Consider the following 25645-nt stretch of genomic DNA (forward strand, 5'->3'; position numbering starts at 1 on the left):
CCTGAGTAGTGAGGACACAGATAAACCTCCAAATGGCCTCAGTGACTCTCTAAAAGAATGCAAATGACCAGCTGTCTACAAGGAGTATCAATCCTTCCATTCCCCGCCATCCAATGAGAGCTGAAGAAGCTTCTTGGATGAGAAGTGAAACGTCTTCAAAGAAGAAACAAGAAAGTCCAGTTGCCTCCTGAAAAAGCATCTTTGGAACAACCATGACCTGGATGACTGAGAATCTCTATAGACATTCCCCTTTGGTTGTTAAGTGAGCCACTATGGTTAAGCAAAACATCACGTGACTGCAAGTTATAATTTAGTTTTGTCTTCTCTGTAAACTGTACTTTTTGCAGGCCAGTTGTGAAGTGCCCAAATGGCAATTGCATGGCCACAGGATTCTGTGATGGTCATAAATCAAGGACTGGTAACAAAGGGGGTTTTTTGGGTTTTTTTTACACCATCGTATTTTTGAACAGTTGGTAAACAAGCAAAATAGATGAAACCCTTTAACTGTACTCTTTCTGATGTCATTGCCATCTCATCACACCTGCTGTAGACCTTCAAGGACGGATGGATGGACGGACGGATGGATGGATAGGACAGGCATGCCTAGGTGCCTGAAAAATATTACTCATCAGTGTCTGACTAAAATACATTTATTATAACTTGACGACCCAGTTCTGAATGTGGAAAGCATATCCTCTTTAAAGTATATGGGGTGATGTCAAGTGATAATAAAAAAAATTGGCTTGAAGTGTTGAGACAGGAACAATGCCATGCAAGCAGTCACTGGATTTTCCTTTTTCAAGTGCTAAACATATGTCTATATGTGAATTTCTTCTAATTACATATTATATATTACACTTAAGGCTTTCACTCTCAGAAGAAGAACATTGCAGAATAAATATTGTTCGACATCTATCAGATTAATAAAGATTATATTAGTTCCATGCCAGTAAATTATGTAAATTAAAGGAAGCCAGTCTTCTTGCTTATTATTTTTATTGTAATTCCCAGTGCTGAACAATTTCCCTGCCCTTGGCTCAGACCAACCATCAGGGACTATTTCAGATTTCATAGAAGGGGAGAAGAATAGCAGGGTTTTGTTTTTGATTGGCTAGAAGGGAACATTGAGATGAATTGAACCTATTTGTACCTGTTTGTAGCTATTAGTAAATTATGAGAATGTAATACATTGTAGGAATATTTTCTATAATTGCACAATCCTTATCCAAGAGGTCAGTTGCATTTTTTCAAAGCACATGGATCGACATGCGTAATTGGTGCATAAGCTGGTTTAATTGTTGATAACCACCACACTTATTGTGCAGAGCCAATATGCTGTTCACAGATGTAGGCCTGCTGATAAGTAAGCATGTGGTAATGAGACTACCTCCTTCCCTGGTCTGTTTGTCTAGTTCTCCTCTGTCAAATGTTGTTTGAAAAGTATCCATCGCTAGGAATGAAACTGAATACAGGCTAACCAGAAGTACTGCTAGTATGAAATACATTTGCTATTCTGGAAGCTGTGAATTTTCCCAGCAAGGTTTGTATATTGGGAGGGCTTTTAGATCCATTTTTGTCATTAGAGGAACATCTTGGAGGAGAAAAATTCAGAAAATATGGCATTAAGTCCACAGATTTTTCCTGGTCTGAGGGTGTAGATTAGGAGATGGAGGGTGGAAGAAATCCCATCTCTTCCGTAGATGCTGCATATTTTTTTTCCTTTTATTTATACCTTTCTCTAATGGCTATATACAGTCCCTTCCTGGTCTTCAAAATCCAGATTCAGTTTTCTCATTTCTAGCATGTCTTCCTCAAGGAGAATCCAGCAAAGTTGTGACAGATGCTCAATGCAATATTGTTGGGAACTGCCCCTTATGATCATATCAGATTACTTTTTTATTGTATTCTTTGCTTTTGAGTAGTTTGGAGCCCAGTTGAAAGTGGAGATGTACATCCAAAAAGCCCTCCTGGTCTCGGAACCCCACTGTTGAAAAAACACTGCATTTTGTTTCTTCTTATCCATATTGTTGATTCAGTACAATTTGTGTTATGTCCATTGGGAAGATACTCTCCAGAACTGTCCCATTTGATACCTGCTCTGTTATCTTCTCTCAGACCTTTTATCTTATGTGAAATAGTTTTCTCTATGTCCTATTTTATTTCTGTTTAAATACACAAGCACACTCATTCTTACCATAAACACACAGAGAATACTTATTTTAGTCATGGTGTCAATTGTTATTTCATCATGTAGCGACTTTTACTTTAGTTTTTATTCGTTGACTGCCTTGTTTTTAATCTCTGTGATTCAAGTGTGTTTTGTTCTGGTGGGATTAACACATCTGAGAAATAAAATAATGAATTCACAATGAATTGCTCCAGCATTATCCAGGGATATCGTAATTGATCTATTTCAGTTTTCTGTGGCAGCTGGGGGGATCCTTTTGACCCATCTTTTCAAATTACAGTTGATTGGTAATGATATCATTGCTAGGAAGACAGTTTTGATTCAAACTGATCAACTCTAAGTAAATATGAGTTGCCAAATGAGAAGTAAAATAAAATCCAGTTTTGTGACATATCTTTTCAAGTAATACTTTTTCCCCCTAGGGAAGCAAATAGCTTTATGGATTACACTGAGAAAATGCCATAGAGGTAAAAATATTTAAACTCTTCCCTCGTTTTAGTCATAATACAGATTTCTTCTGCAACACACAGACACACACACACAGAGATACGCAAACAGATAGATATTCCTGCCACAGGTCTCTAACACCTTATCACATTGGAAACATTTACATTTTGTGAGATGGTAAGATTCAGATTTTGTGAAATGGCAGCTGTATAAATATGAATAAAAATAAATAAATTTATCTTTGAATTTAGTGATCCTTGTAGTATTTAGAGATCTAGTAGAAGTTCTTAACTTTCCATCTTGAATCAAATATATTTTCTGTAATACAAGGCAAAAGCTGTATCACTCCTTTATCTGGTGGCATAGAGCAGTGATGGCAAACCTTTTAGAGACCGAGTGACCAAACTGCAACCCAAAACCCACTTATTAATTGCCAGGTGCCAAGTGGGACGTGGCCCACTGGGTGTATGTGGCTGTAATGGTTATGGTAGACTGGGTGGGTGTGGCCAAAGTGGGTGTGGTCACCTCGATGTTGCTCATGGGGAGGGATGCCTGTGGGGGCCCAGCAGGGTTGGGGAAGATCCAGGGGGTCTCTGGCAGGTATGCGGCGGGCAGGAGGCTCGTCCTGTGGGGCGAGGCGAGGTAGGGTGGGGGTGCCATTGCCGCAGGGCAAGGCGAGGCAGAGGCAGCTGCTTCCTGACACCATTGGCCCCTGCACTCAGAGGCCAGCAAGTGCATGGGGGCTGACGGTGTCCATCAGCATACACAGCCTGCCGGGATTTTGACCGGCACACTCTGGGGCTCCGCAGCCCACCACCAGCAGTTCAGAGAAGCCGCCTCTGAGCTGGACATCTGGCCGACAGCTGAGGAGGTGATGCAGTGGGTCATGCCCAGGAAAAGGAGAGCATATGAGGCCAGGAGGGATGGGATGGGGGGGAGGGAAACCAGCCGTACCAGGATGCATCCGGCCACATGGGAAGCTGATTCCCATTGTTTATGTTTTTTTATCGTCAGTTATTCTTTTCCAATGATACTGGTATGCATTGTCTGAATATATTGCTTAGTAGATGTTATTGTAATTTTATGTTTTGTGTCTTTTGTTCACTGTGAATTTTAACTGTATTGTTATTGGTTTTAAATGTTGAAGTGTGGCAAATAATCTTGAGTAGTTTGGTATTAATGTTGTCCAATCTCACCTCTTCATTAGTGTTTCCTCTTGTCTCCTGATACAGGTATGGCCTCCCATGTGCAAGTTTTCTCTCCTCATACTCTTCAATCAAGTGCCTTCTGTAGCGTGAAGAAACTAAAGGTCGAACCAAGTTCTAACTGGGATATGACTGGGTACGGCACACATAGCAAAGTCTATAGTCAGAGCAAAAACGTGCAATCTTCTCAAGCGGCCGCTGCCATCAATGCCTCTCTCCAGATTCCAAACCCCAGCATCCCTTATGAGCAGACCATCATTTTCCCAGCCAGCACAGGGCACATTGTGGTAACATCCGCCAATAGCACGTCTGGTGTGGTTGCAGTATCTGGGCAGGCATTGGGCGGACCACACAACCTAATGCGTCGAAGCACTGTGAGCCTTTTGGATACCTACCAAAAATGTGGACTTAAACGGAAAAGTGAGGAAATCGAAAACACAAGCAGTGTTCAAATTATTGAGGAGCATCCACCGATGATTCAGAATAATGCCAGTGGGGCCACAGTAGCCACCACAACGACGTCCACTGCCACGTCCAAAAATAGTGGCTCCAACAGCGAAGGGGATTACCAGTTGGTGCAACATGAAGTGTTATGTTCCATGACCAACACATATGAAGTATTAGAATTTCTGGGCCGTGGTACTTTCGGGCAAGTCGTGAAATGCTGGAAACGTGGCACCAACGAAATTGTGGCCATCAAGATTCTTAAAAACCATCCTTCTTATGCCAGGCAAGGTCAAATTGAAGTGAGCATCTTGGCTCGGTTAAGCACTGAAAGCGCAGACGATTACAACTTTGTCCGAGCCTATGAATGTTTCCAGCACAAGAACCACACCTGCTTGGTGTTTGAGATGTTAGAACAGAACTTGTATGATTTTTTAAAGCAAAACAAGTTCAGTCCATTGCCCCTTAAGTACATCAGGCCAATATTACAGCAGGTCGCCACAGCTCTCATGAAATTGAAAAGCTTGGGTTTGATCCATGCTGACCTCAAGCCAGAAAATATCATGTTGGTGGATCCATCTCGGCAGCCCTATAGGGTCAAGGTTATTGACTTTGGTTCTGCTAGTCATGTGTCCAAAGCTGTGTGCTCAACTTACCTTCAGTCCAGATACTACAGGTAAGAAACCTCAGGCAAATGGATTAGGCTGCATTATTCCTTGAGAGCATTTAACCTTGCCAATAAACAAATGGAATGCTATTTGATTCCTTCCACTTGATAGCTGCAATATATACGTCTTTGGTAATATGAAGTGGTGGTGAAATAACATCAGACAGCATTAATACAGCATAACTTTTTTTAGTGTGCCACAGTGGTAGTGCAGAAAAATCTTGAGTTTCACCTCTAGCTCCCTGTGGCACTTGATACATTCTTCCACAGCAAAATTCTTATAGTGTAACATTTCATTGTGTTGTATATAAATTAATTTGGCCATAAGGTGCCAAAGGAGTCTGTTGTTTTAGATCTAGCAGACTAACAAGTCCAGAAGTAATCAGTGAGGTGAATCTTCATTCTGGTAGATTTGAGCAAAATATACCATGGACATGCACACCAAGTCTCATAATTTAAATGCAACAGTTACTTTGCCTGTAAAAATTAGGTAATGCTGGTTCTTATGAAGAACCTGGCAAGATGCATAGAAGACTGAGAGAGCCATCTGTCAGTCCATTTGCTCATTACTGTCTATTAAAATCCAGATTCCAAATCCTGGATGAAAGCAACTTTTCAGGATTGGTTAAGAGTTAAGTCCAGAGTTTTGCATAGAGTTGCAGCAGCTGACCCTAACTGAAAAAGCTATCATCCTTCTTTTGCTTTTTAGAAACTGTTTATTAAACAAGGAGAATCACTTTTGCACAGGGATAAGAAGAATGCATATTGCCCTCAAACAGTTTCTGATGCCCAGTGATGTTTTAACAACAGCAACAAGTTAGAGATTTCCCTCTTGCTGCAATTACATTGCCCTGATACAGAAAGCATGTTTGTGTGTGTGTGGGGGGGAAGCTGCTATGAATATTGTGTGCATGCTCTGTTATGGTGCCAAAGATACATTTTTGAACTTTAATTCTTGAGGCTATTCTTTTGACCTAGCCATTATTTGCTTGTGGTCCTCGTTGGTGGCCCTTGAAATTTAATTTTTATTTTATCTTTTTCAAAATATGAATCAAGACTGAAGTTCTATCCAGAGTCGGTATGCTTCTTCTGTTAATAATATGACAATTTTTAAGATGGTAATTAACACACTGGATGGAAGGGGGATTTGTGATCATTGGAATATTACCTGTGATATTTCAGATGCTGTCCAAGACCACAGAAGAATTTGAAATTTAGGCATATATCAAGTATAAAACTTTTTTTAAAAGTGTTTTGTTTTCTGGTAAAAAGGCATTGCAGTATTAGAGTATTTTAGTCATGGCATCAGGGAAATCCTTGATTATGTTTGTGCAGTGTTTGCAAGCTTCTGACTCCTGAGATCATCACACCCATTTTTGTTGATTTCTCTACTGTAATTTATTTTAAGAAAAATATCAGGAAACTGAATTGGGCTACTAACAAAATCATAAGGAATACATCTATTATTGCTCTAGCATTTGCTGATGGCAGTGAGGGTCACAGGTAAAAAGCACTGTGGAACAAAGTCTCTTAACTAAGACAGACTGGAAAATAATACAATTTATTTTTACACTGAATTTATTGCCAGTTCATTAGATGGCATAGATATTTTCTTTCAGAACATATACATTGCAGGTGAATGTTTTAAACATTGATTAAAACATCAAACAAAACATGATAATAATCAGTCCTACAAAGTAAATATTGCTTTTTAAAAAAAATATTTTGTTTGTGATAATTAAATCCTGGCTCGGTTGACAATATTTTGAAGAAAATGTTTAGGGTTGCTCCTGAAGTGGCAGAAGGGATGATTTGGCAAGGCCAGATTCTTTTCTGTACCCTTCCAGGTAGAAGATCTTTGCAAACAGTCTGTGTAAATGACTTGTTCATGGGATACTATAATTTACTGTCATTTACCATCAGAGATGGAATCTTTCCTATTACTTAAAAATTTGTACCTAACAAATGGGAAGCCAGGTGGTTTCCAAGAAGCCTTAGAATGTACCTTTAAACATTTTAATTAACCAGGTCTCCTTGTAGCTTTATTCCTTCTTGTTAGCACATTCAGGCCTTAAAGATACAGTAATTGGGGCAGGGAGGAAAGGCAGAACAATAATCTGCTGATGAAAGAACTTGCATCATTTCCTGTTTTATTGTTCAGCACTAGGAACGAAAGAGCCATTACTCAGATATACAGTATGACCTTGCTCTCAAATAAATGACTGCGCCCAAATGTAGCCATCTTGGTAATTTTGCTATTAGCAACTTATAGACTTCTAGAATCATCAAACCAAGGCCAAGGACAGATCATTTCAGCAATATAGCTCATTGCCTAGGACAGAACACATATATAAAACTATGGATTCCCAAATCCAGGCCTAAAATTCCACACAAAAGGACCTACAATTTATGTCCTAATTTTCTAAGACTTTTAAATAAGCTAATCCCCAAGTGATCCTTTTGTACATTTGGCAATAATAGTGAGGTGACACCCTCCACTGAATGAGCAAGAGGGAGAAAAAGGAGGGCACTTACATCACTCCAGAATCAGATTTAAATCAGACTGAGGATTCACTAACATCTCTGTTTGATAAACGAGATGTTTACTTTTTGAGTAGTTGTAGCCTGTTTGATCTGAAGCTAAAACTCAAATACTTTGGCCACCTAATGAGAAGGAAGGACTCACTGGAGAAAAGCCTAATGCCGGGAAAGATTGAGGGCAATAGAAGAACGGGACGACAGAGAATGAGGTGGCTGGATGGAGTCACTGAAGCAGTAGGTGTGAGCTTAAATGGACTCCAGAAGAGGTAGAGGACAGGAAGGCCTGGAGGAACGTTGTCCATAGGGTCGTGATGGGTCGGTCGGACACGACTTTGCAACTAACAACAACAAAGCGTGTTTGATATTTCAGTAAAATGAATCTTCTTTTAACATCTGTAACTCTGGAGCATACAAGTGATCAGTTTTCTCCATTAGCAAAAACCTCAGTCTCATTCCAGCTCCTAGATTCCAGCCTTTTTAGCAGATCTTTCAAAATGATTTGATGGTTTCTTCCCCACCCCCACAGAGGAACCTATTTGTTTGTTTGTTTGTCTGTCTATCTATCTATCTATCTATCTATCTATCTATCTATCTATCTATCTATCTATCTATCTATCTATCTATCTATCGCATACAACAAGAAGGAGAACTGAGAGGGCACTTACATCACTCCAGAATCAGCTTCAAATCAGACTGAGGATTCACTAACATCTCTGTTTGATGAATGAGATGTTTAGTTTTAGAGCCAGTTTGGTGTCAGCATTGACTTGAAGACACATACCCTATACACATACAACTAGAGAGACATGCAGAAGATGTTGTAAGGACATGGATAAAGAGAGAAGATTTGTATTTTATTTTTTTACCTCAGAATTTGTCACAGCTTTGCTCCTCCTTCTCAACATTTTGCGGTTGGCAGAAGTTGCAGACAATTCTGAATCATTCTCAAGCTGTTTTTGAGAGATTGACAAGTTAGAATGGTATTGGTGTGGCAGTGCCCAGAGACAAGAAAATTCCCTGGTCCTAATTGCTTTTGTTCCCATTGCTTTTGGCTCTGTCGAGTCTGGTATGTAGTGCCTATACAGGCACTGAAATTAAAGCTCTTAAATCAATAGAATTTATAGTACAGTACACCCTGTTGAGCTAGGTGAGCTAAGGATCTAATTCAGTGCTGGAGCACATTACAGAATATTATTTCAGGTACACTAGTAGACCAGCATTTCCCTATGTCCAAATTCACCAGTGAGCATAAACATTGCTGAGAATTTTAACAAATCTAGAGGAAGTCTAGGTTGGGAATGCTATTGTAAACATAGCTCCTCAAGGATGTGCTAATTATTCAAAGCTATTTATGCAACTGTGACTGTGTTAAAAAAAAACCAGACTATATTTTCTGGATGAATATCTGTTTCACAGGTAAAAAGTCTTAGATTTAAATTTCTATCATGTCTAGATAAAAAAAGAGAGAGAAAAGATAGAATAGTAGGTGTAAGAGGGACTTCAGCTGGATTTTGAAGAGTATCTTCTTTCTCAGAAACCTTTACTTTAGTGCAGACATGTCAAACACAAGGCCCGGGGGCCGGATCCGGCCCGTGAAGTGGTTTCATGCGGCCCACAAAGCCATCCTGGAAACAGTGAGGGAACGGCCCCCACTGCCTTGGCCCTGGCCCAGAGACCCTCCTTTGGCCATAGACCCTCAGATCTGTCCCACTCCTGCCCAGGCCCCCATAGGCACCCTTGATGTGAACGATGTAGAGCTGGCCATGCCCACCCAGTAGGCCATATGCACTCTAGCCACGCCCACCCTTGTCATACCTACCCGGCCCCCTGAGGGCAACTGCAATGCTGATGCGGCCCTCAATGAAATTGAGTTTGACACCCCTGCTTTAGTGAAACATTGGGTTAGATGGGCAATTCGCCCCCTTTCCTTTTAATTGTATCCAGTTCTCAGAGACTGTGTAGGAGATGACTAGGCTGAGCCTGAGGGAGGGGTCAAATGTGTCATCAGTCATGAGTTCCTTCAGGCCCACAAGAGATCTAAGTCCAGCCCATCTTGAATTCCTTCTACCTTTATCTACCGCCAATTTCCTTTGGCTGTTAGTAGTTCAGATTCTTGTAGAGAGCTTGCAATAACTCTTTATATCAGTTTGAACTGCCTGGATCTCCTGATTTCTCTGGTGTTTGACAGGCTGTTTAGACAAGACTGCAGTTTGGCAAGGTTTTTCAGAAGTGGTTTGCCATTTCCTCCTTCCTAAGGATGAGCGAAAGTGACTGACTCAAGGTCATCCCGCTGTGCCTAAAGTGGGATTAGGAGTCATGGTCTCCCAGTTTTTACCCTGATACCTTAACCACCACTTGAAATTGGTTCTCAGATAGTCTGATGTATATAGCAGGCTTTTGTATCTTGTTCAGGAAAAGATATCTCAGCCTTGACTTTGGAGAATTTTCTTTTCTTATATGTTTCCTTTACAAATATGAAGTTAACATCATGCACAGTTCCGCCATGAATATCTTTTGACAGCCTGTTACGGATAATCCAGCAGCTTTACAGATATGTCCCTAAGAGCAGAAATTAAGTCAGCTTGTTTTCTGAATTTAGTTATGCATTTACTATTGCTGATTGTTCTTGTTTTATTTCTAGGGGTTGAACTTTGTGTAAGTAATATTATTTTCAGTCCGAGAAATTGTAGAGACCTGCAAACCACTACCATTATACTTTTACTTTGGAAAAAGTAAAACTCAAAAGATTTTTTCATCAGACGTTATGACCGGGAATCAATAATCAATATTCTAACTGATTATTTGAATTACTTGATACAAAGAAGAGAAATGAACTTTTGGCTACAAATCTATTGTAAGATCATCTTGGTGATTTTAAGACCATCTACAATGATAGAACTATATAATTTTCTCCTTTTCCCCTTCTTCAGTACTTTGTTTTTAAAATGCAAATGTTATTTGCATTTTAAAGGACTTCCTGCTTTGATTTCCAGGATCTTACTTTCCCTAAAAGTTCCCTTTGAAGTTTTGATTAGGATAGCAGAATATAGGCAGTTGAGAAGGAACATTTTAGGGTTTCCAATGTGACAACAGATTGGGTTAAAATATTGTTTGAAGTCATGAATTAGTAGTAGTAAACAAAAGTCAATTTCCCCCACTCTGGTTTTTCAAGTTAAAAAAATACTAAAAAGTAACAATGCATAATTTTATTTCTTAACAAAAATAAGTAGAATATTTTTTGTAAAGTGAGATTTTAGAAATTGAATCAAATGGCCAAGAGAACACAAAAAAGCAGGACATTCTTAGCTACTTTTGGTATACAATATTGGGAGAGGGATTTTTTTCCCTGGTGGAGTGAGACAACTTTTGAACTTTCTCTGCCTCAGATGTAGAGGAAATGTAGTAAAGATTTGGTGCGCTGCATCTTGATTTGTAAGTTGGGGTAAAGACAAGATTTGGGCCTGCTCCAAAGCCTATTTCAGCGTTCTCTTTACTTTCTTTATTATTTACTTTACTCTGTACTTTCTTTGTTGAGGCAAAAGCTTTAAATATTTCTATCCAAACCATGCACTTAACTACTGATTTATTTTCTATTTGGGTACATTAATTTCTTTCCTGGCCTAAATTCCTTGTAATTCCCAACCTATAGTTGAATTTATAACTGTAAAAATCCTTGGCTATGTTTTCCCCAGGTAAAAAATGGAATTTGTGCTTTAGTTAGTTTTCTAGTGAAGATGGTCAAAACAGTTTTTACCATCAACACAAAACAATTTTTTTAAGAGCAAGAGCAGTACTGGAGAACTAGGCTCTCCTTCCTCTGTGTAATGTTCATAATTTTATAATCCTCATGTCACTCTATATCAGATTGAGTGGTTTAGCTTTTTCCTTTCACGAAAGATGGCATAATATTTCTTTTTGTGGCTTTCTGAGCTCTTGATTATTCCTCTGCCCACTCTTTAGATGACTGTTGAAATGTTTTCAGGTAACAACTCTGAACAGTCTATCTTCACTTGTGGTTAAGTTTTCATTGATATACACTGAAGTGGTTCAAGCAAAGAACATCCAATTTGGAGGCAGATGTATTGCAAAGTGCATTTGGTTTCTGTAGGAAACACATGCTATATTTGGAAAAGCTCCTTATACTTTGCTTTCCTTAATGGTGTTACTGGCTGCATGAATTTTGCTGGATTGTAAGTGACTTGACGTTCCGTGCGCCTTTGGCATCTAGTCATGCTGGCCACATGACTACGGAAACATCCTCGGACAAGGGCTGGCTCTTTGGCTTTGAAACGGAGATGAGTACTGGCCCCTAGAGTCGGAAACAACTAGCACACATGTGCGGGGGAACCTTTACCTTACTTTAAGTGACTTGAACTAGAATTTCTAGTGCTTTTTTAAAGCAGGAACTTTTTCAGATGATGCCCACCATTACATGATGTCACACAATGTCACTTAAGGCAATCTTCAACAGGAGACTAAGGAAGAACCAGTTTAACAGGCAGACAAGAAACTTATGATAAGTAACATATTAAAGAAAATCTGAGAAGCCATTATGAAAGAATCCTAATAAAATAATAAAAGAGTAATAAAAATGAGTTCTCTCTACATATAAACCCAAGTTCAAATACTTCTGCCTCTTCCTGTTTGCTAAATGACGTAATGGGTGGGATAGCTCTATTTGTCAGGAGCCCAGTTTCCATCTGCTTCTTATTTTGGTAATGATTAGAGCTGATTTCTTCTAACGATAGGAGAATTAACTGAGAATTTTCTGTGAGTGGTACCCCCACAATAAATAAATAAATTTTTAAAAAGTAGTAATGGTAAAAAAAAATCGTGTAAATTTTATAGGAAGTCAGAATTAGCAATCATGAAAGTTTGGTCATTGACTTTCAAAATTTTATCTTTAAAAAGCAAAACCAAAGTAAGATTCTTGAGCACCATCTAGTGGCATTATTTAGCACTTGTGGGGTTCTGCCATCTTTTCCACGGCCTTGCTTCTGAATTAGTTGCAAATAGACTGGTACTGACCAAAAAATATAGAGTGGTGCAGAAGCTCAGCCAGAAGGGCTTAAGGTTATATAAAGTAAGGTAAAGGTTCCCCCACACATGCGTGCTAGTCGTTTCCGACTCTAGGGGCCGGTGCTCATCTCCGTTTCAAAGCCGAAGAGCCAGCGCTTGTCCGAGGACGTCTCTGTGGTCATGTGGCCGGCATGACTAGACGCCAAAGATGCACGGAACGCTGTTACCTTCCCACCGGAGTGGTCCCTATTTTTCTACTTGCATTTTTGCGTGCTTTCGAACTGCTAGGTTGGCAGAAGCTGGGACAAGTAACAGGCGCTCACTCTGCTACGCGGCACTCGGGATTCGACCCACCAAACTGCCGACCTTCTGATCGACAAGCTCAGTGACTCTCAAATGGTAGCAGCTCTAGAGACCCGGCCATGAGCCCCATGTTGCATTTCTACTAATAAAGTGAGGTAGGATAGATCAGGGCTTTTCAACCAGTGGTAGGGGTACCACCTGTGGTACATTGGCACCTGGCAGGTGGTACGTGACTATCCTAGAAAAGTGGTAGCGGGGGAGGGGAATGAGGTGAACCAGTGGCAGCACCACACAAGCCTGAGTGAGAGATGGCTGGAGCTGCAGGGCTATCAGGGCTCAGCGGAAGCGCCAGGAACAGCGCTTCTTCGGGACTGTCAGGGCTCAGTGGAAGCGCCAGGATCAGCGCCAGGCTCCAGCTGGAGCTCGGCGCTGATCCTGGTGCTTCTGAGCCCAGAAGAAGCACTGATCAGCTGGAATGTTGCAGCATCTCCAGGATCTTGTGATTTACATTCAGATGCTTGGCAACTGATTCATATTTATGACGGTCACAGTGTCCCAGGGTCATGTGAAATGACCAAACCCTGCTGCAACCACCCAGCAGAGGGGGGGAATAAAAACCAAACACAACCCATCCCACCCCTGCTGCCAATCCTCAACAGAAATGCTCACAACAATGAAAACCTCGGACAGGAGGAAGAGCACTGCCGGGCAGCTGTGGCTTGGGGGGCACTTTTTTCAGTGCCATTGTAACTTCGAACAGTCACTAAGCGAACTGTTGTAAGCCGAGGACCTGTACTTCATCACTTTTTTCCCTTTTTTTTTTTTGGTCATCAAGTTTTTGACACCTTGCTAGGCGACTGGTGGTACTCGGATGTTGCCATATGCTAAAAGTGGTACAGTGGGTGAAAAGGTTGAAAAACCCTGGGATAGATTATAAGAAAATGCCTTACAGTTGCCTTTTGATGTGATGATTAGAGTAGTTTCCCCATCTTGTGGCCTTCTAGTTGTGTTGAGACTACAGCTCGTAGAATTCAAAGAATTGCCATGAAGAGTGTAGATTTTATTTAACTTCTGGTTGCTATAAGCATGGACAAGGAGTAGCACTAGGAGGTACAAATCTTGTACCTTTGTATGGCTGGTGTAGAGAAACCAACCACTCAGACTAAACTTGCAGAAAAGGTTATAGAAAGAAAGAAACATTTTCAGTTCCACGACAGTGAAATCAATCATCCAGAGAGGTGGTGACCTCTCCTGTTCAGAGCTGGACTGCATCTCTCTGAGATGCTTTAATTTGGATTCTGTAACTGAGAAGAGGAATGGACTCTGTGGTGTAAACCAGGGTCCCCAAGCCCCTACCCGTGGACAAGCCCTGGTCCGTGGCATGCCAGCAACCGGGCTGCAAAAACAAGCAAAACCCCATCCACGGCATACAGGCAGCATGCAAAACCACACCCCCTCTGATCCGCGGAAAAATGTTTCCCCATGGAACCGGTCCCTGGTGCCCCAAAGGTTGGGGTCCACTGGTGTAAATGGTGGTATAAATCAAGTCATACGATTCCATCTCTAGTGGAAAGCAAGAGGAAGAAACTATTAAGTATTTAAGTCCCATTCCTTGTATGTTCTTTTTTATTTTGGTTTTTCAAAGATGAACCTTGGAAGGTAGGGTGGGAGGAAGAAGGAAAAAGAGAAGAGACAACATCTTGGCAAGATGTTTCCTGATTGCCAATTCTCTCAGCTGACTGCTGCTAAGAGACTCAAATCATCAAGCCGAGGGGTAAATGTTATGCTTCACTGTAAAATTAATAAGAGACAAAATCAGATGAAACAGATTTTTAGCAAAGGAATATGTAGGTAGGAGAGAGCTTCTATATTTATTTTTATTCCTCAGAGACGTTTTTTTCCTAGTTGCTAAAACACAGGGGTAATTATTTCCAAGAACATACTAGATACAAATCTGTTAGGCAAAATATGTACTACTTAGAAAATGTTACCTGCTAGTAGCGTTCCTGTATATTTATTATGTATATTATTTATAGTATCAATAATAAAAATATGAAAATGATGTGATCCAAATAGCTTAAAATCTAGAAAACTTCATGATGACTACAAATGGGGTGTTTTTTTTTTCTTTCTTGTTAAGGTTATCATTTACTACCATAATTGCTGAAAACTTCATATTGTCATCAATAGTAGCACCTTACTATTATATAAAAGTGATACATAACACATAAATTAAACCCATGCTCTCAGCAGACTGTAGTTTAAATCTGAAACTTTATTTTAATGAAGTGACTAAAGATAACATCACCAATTAACAGCTGTTGTGTTGAGCCATGTAAAAACTGAGTCGTGCTTTTATGATCATCAGAAACATAAAAAATACAGAGATAAATGCATATTTAGCCAAGATAAGACTGCACCAATACTGAACAATATAGAGAAAGGTAGGATCCAGGAAGAGTCAGCATTACTTCTCAGTAGTGTCCAGGAAATTGTAAAACTTAAGATTTTCTTCAGGAAAGAGAAAGGCTAACCTAACAAGGAGAATACAGTATATGGAGCCCAAACTATGATAGAAAAGTTTTTAAGATGAAAACAAAGAAAGAGGAACATATGTTAAAAAGTCTGAAGGAGAACTGTAACAAGGACTGAAAAGGATCTTCAGAGGGGATAGGGAGGATGAATAGAAGTGAATGAATTGTCTGCATATTTTAGTTTTTTGGGATGCGGTGAAGACCTGGCTAGGATAGTGGTTGAACCAGGAAGTTAATAGCTGGTGGGAATGTTTGCTCTGTTTCTGTTGGTTATTGAGTGCTACCTATTTACTATGTGAGATAGGAAGCCATATAAGTTCTTCAAATAAATTAATATCTTTACAGATTGCTTTTAATAAACCAGTTATTCTGGCTTACAATTACATGCAAAAACAGCTTGGGTCTTTGTTACTACACACTCTACATCCTATTATTTCTACATACCAAGGATAGGGTTATTGGCCCACTTTGGAATGTAGGAAATAGTTGGCCAGAACATTGTCAATCATTAGGTTTCTGTTTATGAAGGCGAGCAGAAAAAAATAGTTCTTTCACCCAACTTAGAAAACTATTTGCTACAAAATATGGCCACTGTTTCAGTTGGCTCTAAAAATATTTAGGTATATTGATGGAAGGCATGATTCTGTGTGTGTGTGTGTGTGTGTGTGTGTGTGTGTGTGTGTGTGTGTGTAGAAACTCCACCACCTGACCATTTGAGGATCTCAGCTCAAATATTGCCTTGCATTTAGCAGCATGAAACAGTATAAGAATTTTGATTCAAACTGTGTTTTTCCCCCCCTCTGCACACTGAGTTAGAGTTGTCTGATGCCATTTAGGAGGATGTGAAGATTCATATGTTTTATGCATAGCAAAATAAAATCATTTATAGGGAGAGATTTGCTTCATTAACTATTGAAATACACCCATGGCAAGAAGACATTAATTTACAAAGAAAAATGATGATATTGGACTCATTCCTTGAAGGGGGAGTGTTCTACAATAAAAGACCCACCATGAGTTTGGTGTAATTATGGCACATTTTGTGAAGAGCTTCTTCCCTGGAATTTAGGACAAAGTTGTCAAATCATAAAATGGCATACGCTCCTTATAATTGAAATGTTCTTGTCAGACAGAAGAAGGCAGGAGCCACGATAGAGTTCAAAAGCACTGTGAGTTTATTCCATACAGCCTGTGCAAGAATCTGATCTATTAATGATCAAGACAAATTGGTGGCAGATAAGAGTCAATGGACCTCAAAGGTGGCTGGACCTAGGTCTCTTCCAGGGGTGTTGAGACTCCATACTGATGATGCATTTGATCCCACCCTCAGGCTTATCCTGGTCATCTTCTACAGTTCTTCCCAATTGTAGAAATAGAATTCTAAACAACATGTTTTCATAAATTGTAAGAGAGCAATCATCCTGTGTTTGCAATTCCAATTTTATAATGTATAATTTGTGTTACCTGCATTTATTTCCCTACCCTTACCTTCTCAGACAGCCTCACTGTGGCAGAACAGCCTACTTCTGTTCACATATAAGATTCTAGATGCTGGAACTTCATGAAGGAGGATAAACCAGCAAATAATTGTGAGACTTAGTAAGCAGGCATGGTAGGGCAATGGTGTTTTGTTCACCTTGACCTGTGATTGAGAGTAAATGCTTCTGTGTTCCTTTAGCAATTGTAAGAACTGGTTATTTTTTAGTAACGCTCCCTTGTTTATTATCTTAAACATGACATAGGAGATGCCTGGGATACTAGTGTGAGAATTTCTTAGCTTCCCAATACAGGTGGGTAAGAATGAATAAGTTTGCAAAATGGCTCCATTGTAATCCACAGAAATAGAAGACCTAGCTTTTTTATTTGCATTATATTTTTAAAGTACATGCTGGAAAGTAGCCTTGTTGTATAAAAAGATTGCAAGCTGTGTTTACTGTAAGAGAAGAAGAATGCATAGCAAAAGCAGAATGTGGGAAATAACAGCTCATTATTGCTGGGACAACAGTATTACATACATATGAAAAAGGATGAAGTAATCTGGACTTTCCTGTGGCGCAAGGAAATTATGAGAAATGATTGGAATCTGTTCGTTTGGGAAGAAATGAATAAACTGACTGAGCTTGCTATGAGTAGGGTCCAACAAGGGGAGGAATGCCATCTGTTCTTCAGTTTTTTAATAGACTGTTCCTATTTCAGGAACTCTGTCCACAAAACAAAGAAAATGCTATTATAGACAGAATTGTCCATTTTGTTTAATAAGTATACCATGATTTCAATTAATTCTGTCTTCTGTTTTTAATGTACGAGCTGGGGGTGTGTGAATTCAGAGTCTTCAAAATAAGGGTTGTAATGCATACTTCTGAGAGGAAAAAAGGATACTAGTAATCTTTGCTTTGAAGGGACGCGGTGGCTCAGTGGGTTAGGACGCTGAACTTGTCGATCGGAAGGTCGGCAGTTTGGCGGGTCGAATCCCGAGTGCCGCGTAGCAGAGTGAGCGCCTGTTACTCGTCCCAGCTTCTGCCCACCTAGCAGTTCGAAAGCACGTAAAAATGCAAGTAGAAAAATAGGGACCACTACGGTGGGAAGGTAACAGCGTTCCGTGCGCCTTTGGCGTCTAGTCATGCCGGCCACATGACCACGGAGATGTCCTCGGACAAGCGCTGGCTCTTCGGCTATGAAACGGAGATGAGCACCGGCCCCTAGAGTCGGAAACGACTAGCATGCATGTGCGGGGGAACCTTTACCTTTACCTTTAATCTTTGCTTTATATAACTATTACACATAGTCTTATTTTGAGTCAGCTGCTGGATGATGTAATACCCAAAGCAATACTGGGTTGTTTTTTTAACCATAATTATAATTAATACTTACTCCTAATACTAATGGCTATAGTGGGGTTATAGTAAATCCCTCCATACTCTCACCTTTCTCAACCTGAGGTTCTCCAGTTCTGCTCACATCCTGCAGAGTTTCCAACCAGCCTGACCATTAGCTATTGGAAAGTATCATGATGTAAAGGCCTCCATTTCCTTCCCTCCTGCCCCGCAACCCCATGGATGCTTTTGCTTGATACCCAGAGATGAAGGGATCCCAGTAGAACATTGGTTTTCCCTAGCTCTCATCTCATGAGCAAATGCTTTCAGACAAGTGTATCAAGCTTGTGGATTCCTCCCTTATTGTCGTCCATTCCTATTGCAATCCGTTTGATCAAGGACCAAACTCATTGACTGAGTTTACAACATACACTAAGCTTTAATATGAATTGTTGGCTTTGGCTTAATGTGTACTGAAATGATATTTTTAGTTGAAAGTGCCAGTGAAATTATGTATTTATAGGACAAACAGCTTGACATCATTGGCTTTTCAGCGAAAGCTATTAGATACTCACCTATTGCATCATATTTTATTTTTTATAGTAAAGATGGTAATTAATTGTATGATTTGCATATTTAGTTCTTTGTTTTAACACATTATGAATTTTTAACTTTTAAACTGTCAAGAGTCATAGAATCATGGAATCATAAGCTTGGGAGAGTTTTTGAAGGACTTTCTAGTCTGTCTCCAAAGACAGGATTCCTCATGACATTAAGACAAATGGCAGTCTGTGTCTTGTTTGAACACCCATGCTCCTGGATCATCTTACCTTGGTGTTTTGTTTTTTTAAAAAAAATTGGACAGATTGAAGCAATCATAATCATGGCAAGATCCCATCTCAGAGAAGCAAACAAGCAAGAACATTAAAATATTGAGGTCTATAGGAGATTACAGTTAAAACCTGTCTGCCTTTTCTTCAATCTAATCTTTATATTCCCAACCCTCTGTGGCAGGCATGTCAAACTGCCGGCCCACGGGCCAGATGCGTCATGCCGAAACCTCACCCACCCCATTGTTGGCAATGGGAAAAAAGTTGCGATACGTCGTGCGATGTCACGCCACGTCGCGAGTTTGACATCTATGGCAATAGCCAGCTGAATGTCTTTGGCAGTTCATAGCAGATGGTTTAAACAAAACAAAACTTCTGCTTGTTGATTTTCAGGAACAACTTTTTGGTGGTGTGTTGTCTAAACCCTAGAGGTCATATAATAATTATGCTTGTAGCACAATTATTTTAGAATTGGAAGCTTTAACCATTGAGTCTAACTCTCAGTGCATTGTTGGAATTTTCCTTTGTGTAAGTTGAGACCATTATTCTGCTTTCTTCATGAATGTACTTAAGTTACCATTAGCATGTTTTTTTTAGCAACATGTTCCAACTCTATTATTCTGTTATGTTTACGTTCTGGGTGAGTTCCACCATAATATCTTGGGATAATAGGATATATGCACACCTAGTTCTTTGTTTTACCTGAGTACTGGTTAATAAATCAGAAAAGGTTATTTAATGAGAGCTACATTCAGGATTAACACAACTGAAACTTACCTTTCATAGAATTTTAAAAAATAAGCCTGGTTCTCAAAAATCTTGTGGTATATGTATGTAACTAAAGTGCACAGAATGAGTACAATCATATGCTTCCATGAATATTAAAGATACCCGTAATCCATTAATTTGAGAGATTGGCTTTCCAGAGAGAAGGATATTCTTGCCTGTACTCACCCAAGGTTGGTTAAAAAAATGGGTGGATTTAATGGTTAAATTATGGCTTTATGAGATACAGTTTCAGAACTGGATCTGTGGTGGACAGCAGGGACACTGTTCCACATCCAAGCCAGTTAGCTGCAATGTTATATACGTATAGGAGCCTTGGTGGTGCAGTGGGCTAATGCCTCCTTAAGTAACACCAGCTGCCTGCAATTAGTGCAGGTTCGCATCCCACCAGGCTCAAGGTTGACTCTGCCTTCCATCCTTCCAAGGTAGGTAAAATGAGGACCCAGATTGTTGGGGGCAATAAGCTGACTTTGTAATAATGCCGCCTGGGGGGTGTATGAAAGCCCTAATAAGCAGGCATATACATAGAATGAAGGCTACTGCTAAGCTTGTAAGCCGCCCTGAGTCTTCGGAGAAGGGCGGGATATAAATAGGATTAAAATAAAAAAAATAAATATTACTATTTCAGCAGAGCAAACTGGTACCTGCTAAATATTCAACTCCCAGGATTTAAGGACTATGGAAGTTGAGCCTAATATCTATAATATGGTTGCAGCCTGACAAAGATTTTGCATGGAGTTGGTATCATGCTATTGTTCTTGTGGTCATGGGAGTATTATTCGTTTCTGTCTACCCATCTTTCTTGTACACACCCATTTCTTACAATGACATGTTGTAAGAACATTCCCTCAAAAGGAAAAAAAATAATTGCAAAAAATTTGCCAGAATGCTTTAATTATTGAAGATGCAATTCATTAGCAGTGTAAGGTGTGGAAGAGAATGGAAAATGAATGGGGCAAGCTACTCAGTGAAACTTTCTGAAGTCTACTATACTAAACTGCTGAGTAGCTTCCTAATCTAATCATTTCACTTGCATTGCAAATGACTTCCCAATTAAAAATGAGCTAACAAATTCTGAAATGTAAATCAGACTCCATTACCTTTCATAATTGCAGTGCCAGGTTCAGTTTTCCCTCTGCTCAAATCAGTAGGTACAGACTTCTTCAGTTCTTTGTGTGTGTGTGTGTGTGTGTATAAAATATCCTCCTTAATCAGTGTGCTCATTATTCTTAATGTCTATCACCTTTGTGAAACTACATTTGCTCTTCGTTGGTGGGTAGTGGATGGCAAAGAATTGCACTACCATTCCATTAAATAACATGGATCTTTAGATAGGCGTATTATTTGCATTATAAAGCAGATATAGGCAGCTTTTCTTGAACTGAGAATTGAACTGTTAAAATTATTGCTTTGGCCTATAAGGGCTGTGAGAGTCTGTCTGATGATGTCACAGAGTGGTGGTGGAGCCAATTAAGGCAACTGTTTTGACCTTTATTTTAACGAGAACCTAACCACAAACTGTGCTGCCAAAAATGCCCTTGTTGATGGTGAATGTCAGTAGGGCAATCTGATGGAATTCTGGGCTATCACGTGAGGTTTGGAGAGGGTAATCAATGCATCGATGCATAATTACAAGAGGGCAGATCTGTGTCCTGACTTGATTAGATTGTAAAATGCAGAAAAGGAGAGAAATGTGGAAACCTGGCGTACAATATTAGGAGCAATGTTATGTTGGTGATGGGAGATTGTTCAGTATAATTCTGATACCACAGAAACTGGAGACGTTGAAAGAACATGATGTGGCAGACTAGATAGCTTGCAAGATGACCGCTTTATGACTATAGGGTTTCTACCCCAGATGAAGGAGTTAGGAGACTGGAGGACAATGGCTAAGGAGTACATGTGCCTGCTGCTATTGCTTGCTTATCACCCAGCCTACTTAAAAGAGATCTAACAGCATGATCAATCATTCCTTATAAATACGTTTGTGGGGAATGTCAGCATTATTGTTGTTTGTTCTATTAGTTCTACTGTTTGTTTATTTTTGGCCTTTTTTCATTAAGGTTTCTACTTTATGGCTATAACTGATCATGTCTTTAAAAAAGCATATTGGGGGAAAAAGGCTAAGGAATAATTAAGAAAAATATTCTCACAATCTGTTGATTATAAGGACTGCAACTAACTGAATTGTCCTCACCTTAGAATGAGTGGATTTTTTAAGGAATTTGAAGTTATCATTTGCTCTTAGTATCTGGAGTGGTTTTTTTTTAATCCTATTTATATCCTGCCCTTCTCCGAAGACTCAGGGCGGCTTACAATCTAAAGCACAAACCAATGTGCTTAGCAATAGCCTTCATTCTATGTATATGCCTGCTTATTAGGGCTTTCCCCCCCCCCAAGCGGCATTATTACAAAGTCAGCTTATTGCCCCCAACAATCTGGGTCCTCATTTTACCTACCTCGGAAGGATGGAAGGCTGAGTCAACCTTGAGCCTGGGGGGACTCGAACCTGCCCTAATTGCAGGCAGCTGGTGTTATTAGGGAGGCATTAGCCCACTGCTCCACCAAGGAGTTGCAGGGTTGAATAGAATAACCTGGAGGGGCTTGCTGATACCATCATTTTTGCTTTACTGTCCCCCAACATCTTCATATCTGCTGCTTTGAACCACCTGAAACAGGATGAGAACACCATAAATTTTGCCCAATCAAACAAACAAACAAAAAGTATGCAGAACTTTAAATTTCATCAGGTTCCTGATGCTTGGGTTGCTTAGGAACAAAAATCCCCTAGCCTTCCCATAATGCTATGGGGAAAGAGACTGTTAATGCCTCCATCCACATATTTTCTGGAAAAAAATGCATCCATAAATCCATCCAGTCTGGTGTAATGATTAATGTGCTGGCCTAGAAACCAGGAGATGGTGAGTTCTAGTCTGACCTCAGGCAGAAAGGCTGGCTGGGTGCCTTTGGGCCAGTCGTGCTGTCTCAGCTTGACCTACCTCACAGGATTAATGTGGGTAACAAGAGGAGGAGGAAGGAGTATTAGGTACATTTGCTGCCTTGAGTTACTTACAAAGTAATACAGGTAACCCTCAAATTACAACAGTTCATTTACTGTCCATTTGAAGTTACAATGGCACTGAAAAAGCTAGTTATGACTGTTTTTCCCACTTATGACCACTGCAGCATCCTCATGGTCATGTGATCGAAATTCAGACGCTTGGCAAATCAGTCTTATTGATGGCGGTTGAAGTGCCACAGGGTCACGTGATCACCTTAGGTGACCTTCTGACAGCCAAATTCAGTGGAGAAGTGCCATGTTGGTAACTTAACAGCTGAAATGATTCACTTAATAACTGTGGGAAGAAAAGTAGTAAAGTCATGCAAAATTCACTTAACAACTGTCTCCCTTAGTAACAGAAATTTGGGGCTCAACTGTGGTCGTACGTCAAGGACCACCTGTTCAGGCGAGATAAAATAATAATAAATAAGTGAAGCTCTATGGTGTGGGTGGTGGTGGTGATGTTAGAGCTTTGAAAAGTCATGAAGCAAGTGAGAGAAGAGTTCTGCCAGCTGAAAAACTGGCTGGTTTCCAAAATCTGTAAAGTGTTGCAAAACAAAATACAAGTTTTGCGGCAGCTGACATGAAAATAGTTGGCTCAGCTCTAAGACACTGCTGACACTGTAGGATCAAGGAGATTTGGAGCAGTTTTCAAATTATCCCAGAATCCTCACATGGAAGTATTACAAAGCCTGTTGTATTTGAAATAACTGGTAGTTGCAAATCACCTTGTTAAGCCAATAGGAAGAACACAAAAGCATAGCGTGGATTTTATGCCTCAATTGATCATTTCGTATAGAACAGTGTAATATGTTCTTTGCTATTATTTAATACACCAAGCAACATAATTTGAAAAACATCCCCAATTTGTGATGGAAAAATATACTATATTTTGTTTCCTTTGTTTCCTCCTCTTATTTATCTCTTATTAATGAACCAACATAAATTGATAACTAGAAGACATTTTATTCACAAATTACCTTTGACTACTTGCTATGAAGGAACAGTGCTTCTGTTCTCTAATGAAACCAAAGATTATTTACGAACTGATCACCATGTAGATGATCACCATGTCAAATCTATATAATAAAAATAGGGGCGATTTTGCTAGGCATTATTGTGATTGTACTACTTTCTTAAAAGAAAGGTATCTTAATGCAACTTTTCTAGTGGAAAGAAATAATAAAGTTGGAAGGGACCTTGGAGGTCATCTAGTCCAACCCGCGGCTCAGGCAGGAAACCATATACCATTTCAGAAAAATGGCTGTCCAGTCTTCTTAAAAACTTCCAGTGTTGCAGCATTCACCGCTTCTGGAGGCAAGTTGTTCCACTGGTTAATTGTTCTAACTGTCAGGAAGTTTCTGACAGTAGCTTCTCTCCTGGACTAGTTTCCATCCATTGCTTCTTGTCCTGCCTTCAGGTGCTTTGGAGAATAGCATGACTCCTTTGTGGCAGCTCCTGAGATATTGGAACACTGCTATCATGTCACTCCTCATCCTTCTCTTCATTAAACTACACATACCCAATTGCAGCAACTGTTCCTTATATGTTTTAGCCTCCAGTCCCCTAATCATCTTCGTTGCTCTTCTCTGTACTCTTTCTAGAGTCTCAACGTCTTTTTTACATCGTGGTGACTAAAACTGGATGCAGTATTCCAAGTGTAGCCTTACCAAGGCATTGTAAAGTGGTATTAATACTTCACGTGATCTTGATTGTATCCCTCTGTTAATGCAGCCTAGCACTGTGTTGGCTTTTTGGCAGCACACTGCTGGCTCATAGGTTGAGGGAGTTTAATCTGCTTGTTGATACCAGCACCAGCAAAATTATTTGTTTTAGAATATTTTATGTGTTAGTAGTGATGGAGAATAACCTGTTGAATGCTTGAGCATTCAGTAATGGTCTATATTTTAGCATGTTTGGGTAGTAAAAGATGTTCTATGAATCTATAAAATGTCTACCATTGCACTGGGATGCTAAACTAATCAGAGCAAAAATATAGAATGAGCTTCTAACTTTTGAATTTCTATCAGCTTTGTTGAACTTTTCAGGTGTTTCCTTCACAAGTATATCCAAAACATAGGTGGATGGTCATTTCTTTGGCCTGTTTTAATGAAACCATAAATGAGATAGAGGTACTGTTCAACCACAGAACATAGTGAGCTAAAGCTCTATCATATAGTTCAGACATGTCAAACACAAGGCCCGGGGGCCGGATCCGGCCCGCAAAGTGGTTTCATGCGGCCCGCGAAGCCATCCTGGAAATAGTGAGGGAATGGCCCCCACTGCCTTGGCCCTGGCCCAGAGACCCTCCTTCTGCCAGAGATGCTCAGATCTGTCCCACTCCTGCCCAGGCCCCCATAGGCACCCTTGATGCGAACGATGTAGAGCTGGCCATGCCCACCCAGTAGGCCATACGCACTCTAGCCACGCCCACCCAGTAGGCCATGCCCACCCAGGCCATACCCACCCGGCCCCCTGAGGGCAACCGCAATGCTGATGCGGCCCTCAATGAAATTGAGTTTGACACCCCTGATATAGTTGATATGGTTGACAGCTTTCTTTCAAACAGGCAAAGTATCCTGCTGCTATTTTAATTCTTTGCTTCTCTTTACTTTATGGATCCAAGGATAATCAAGACAGTGAATTAACTTATTTATTAAAGTTGCTTTCCTGTTTTAATTATCTGATCATTTCAGTCAATAGGATACTCTTTTATTTATTTTTAGCTTGTTGATTACTTCTGGTATTTTAACAAAATAATAATACCTGTCTATGGGGCATTAACTTCAGTGGCTGCTTTGTGTCAT

At 40.0% G+C, this 25645-nt stretch overlaps 1 protein-coding gene across 1 annotated transcript in view; it reads left to right on the forward strand.

Annotated features, from left to right (window-relative positions):
* The first annotated feature begins 1464 nt into the window (after positions 1-1464).
* HIPK2 (homeodomain interacting protein kinase 2) overlaps positions 1465-25645 on the forward strand; it is an 81465-nt gene continuing 57284 nt past the window's right edge. The window contains exons 1-2 of the mRNA XM_083366039.1: positions 1465-1540; positions 3868-4960. Coding sequence (XP_083222165.1) covers positions 1495-1540; positions 3868-4960 — 1139 coding nt within the window. The 5' untranslated portion in view covers positions 1465-1494. The remainder of the gene's footprint in view (positions 1541-3867; positions 4961-25645) is intronic.

This window comes from Vipera ursinii, assembly GCF_947247035.1.
Source record: "Vipera ursinii genome assembly, chromosome: 6".
NCBI lineage: Eukaryota > Metazoa > Chordata > Lepidosauria > Squamata > Viperidae > Vipera > Vipera ursinii.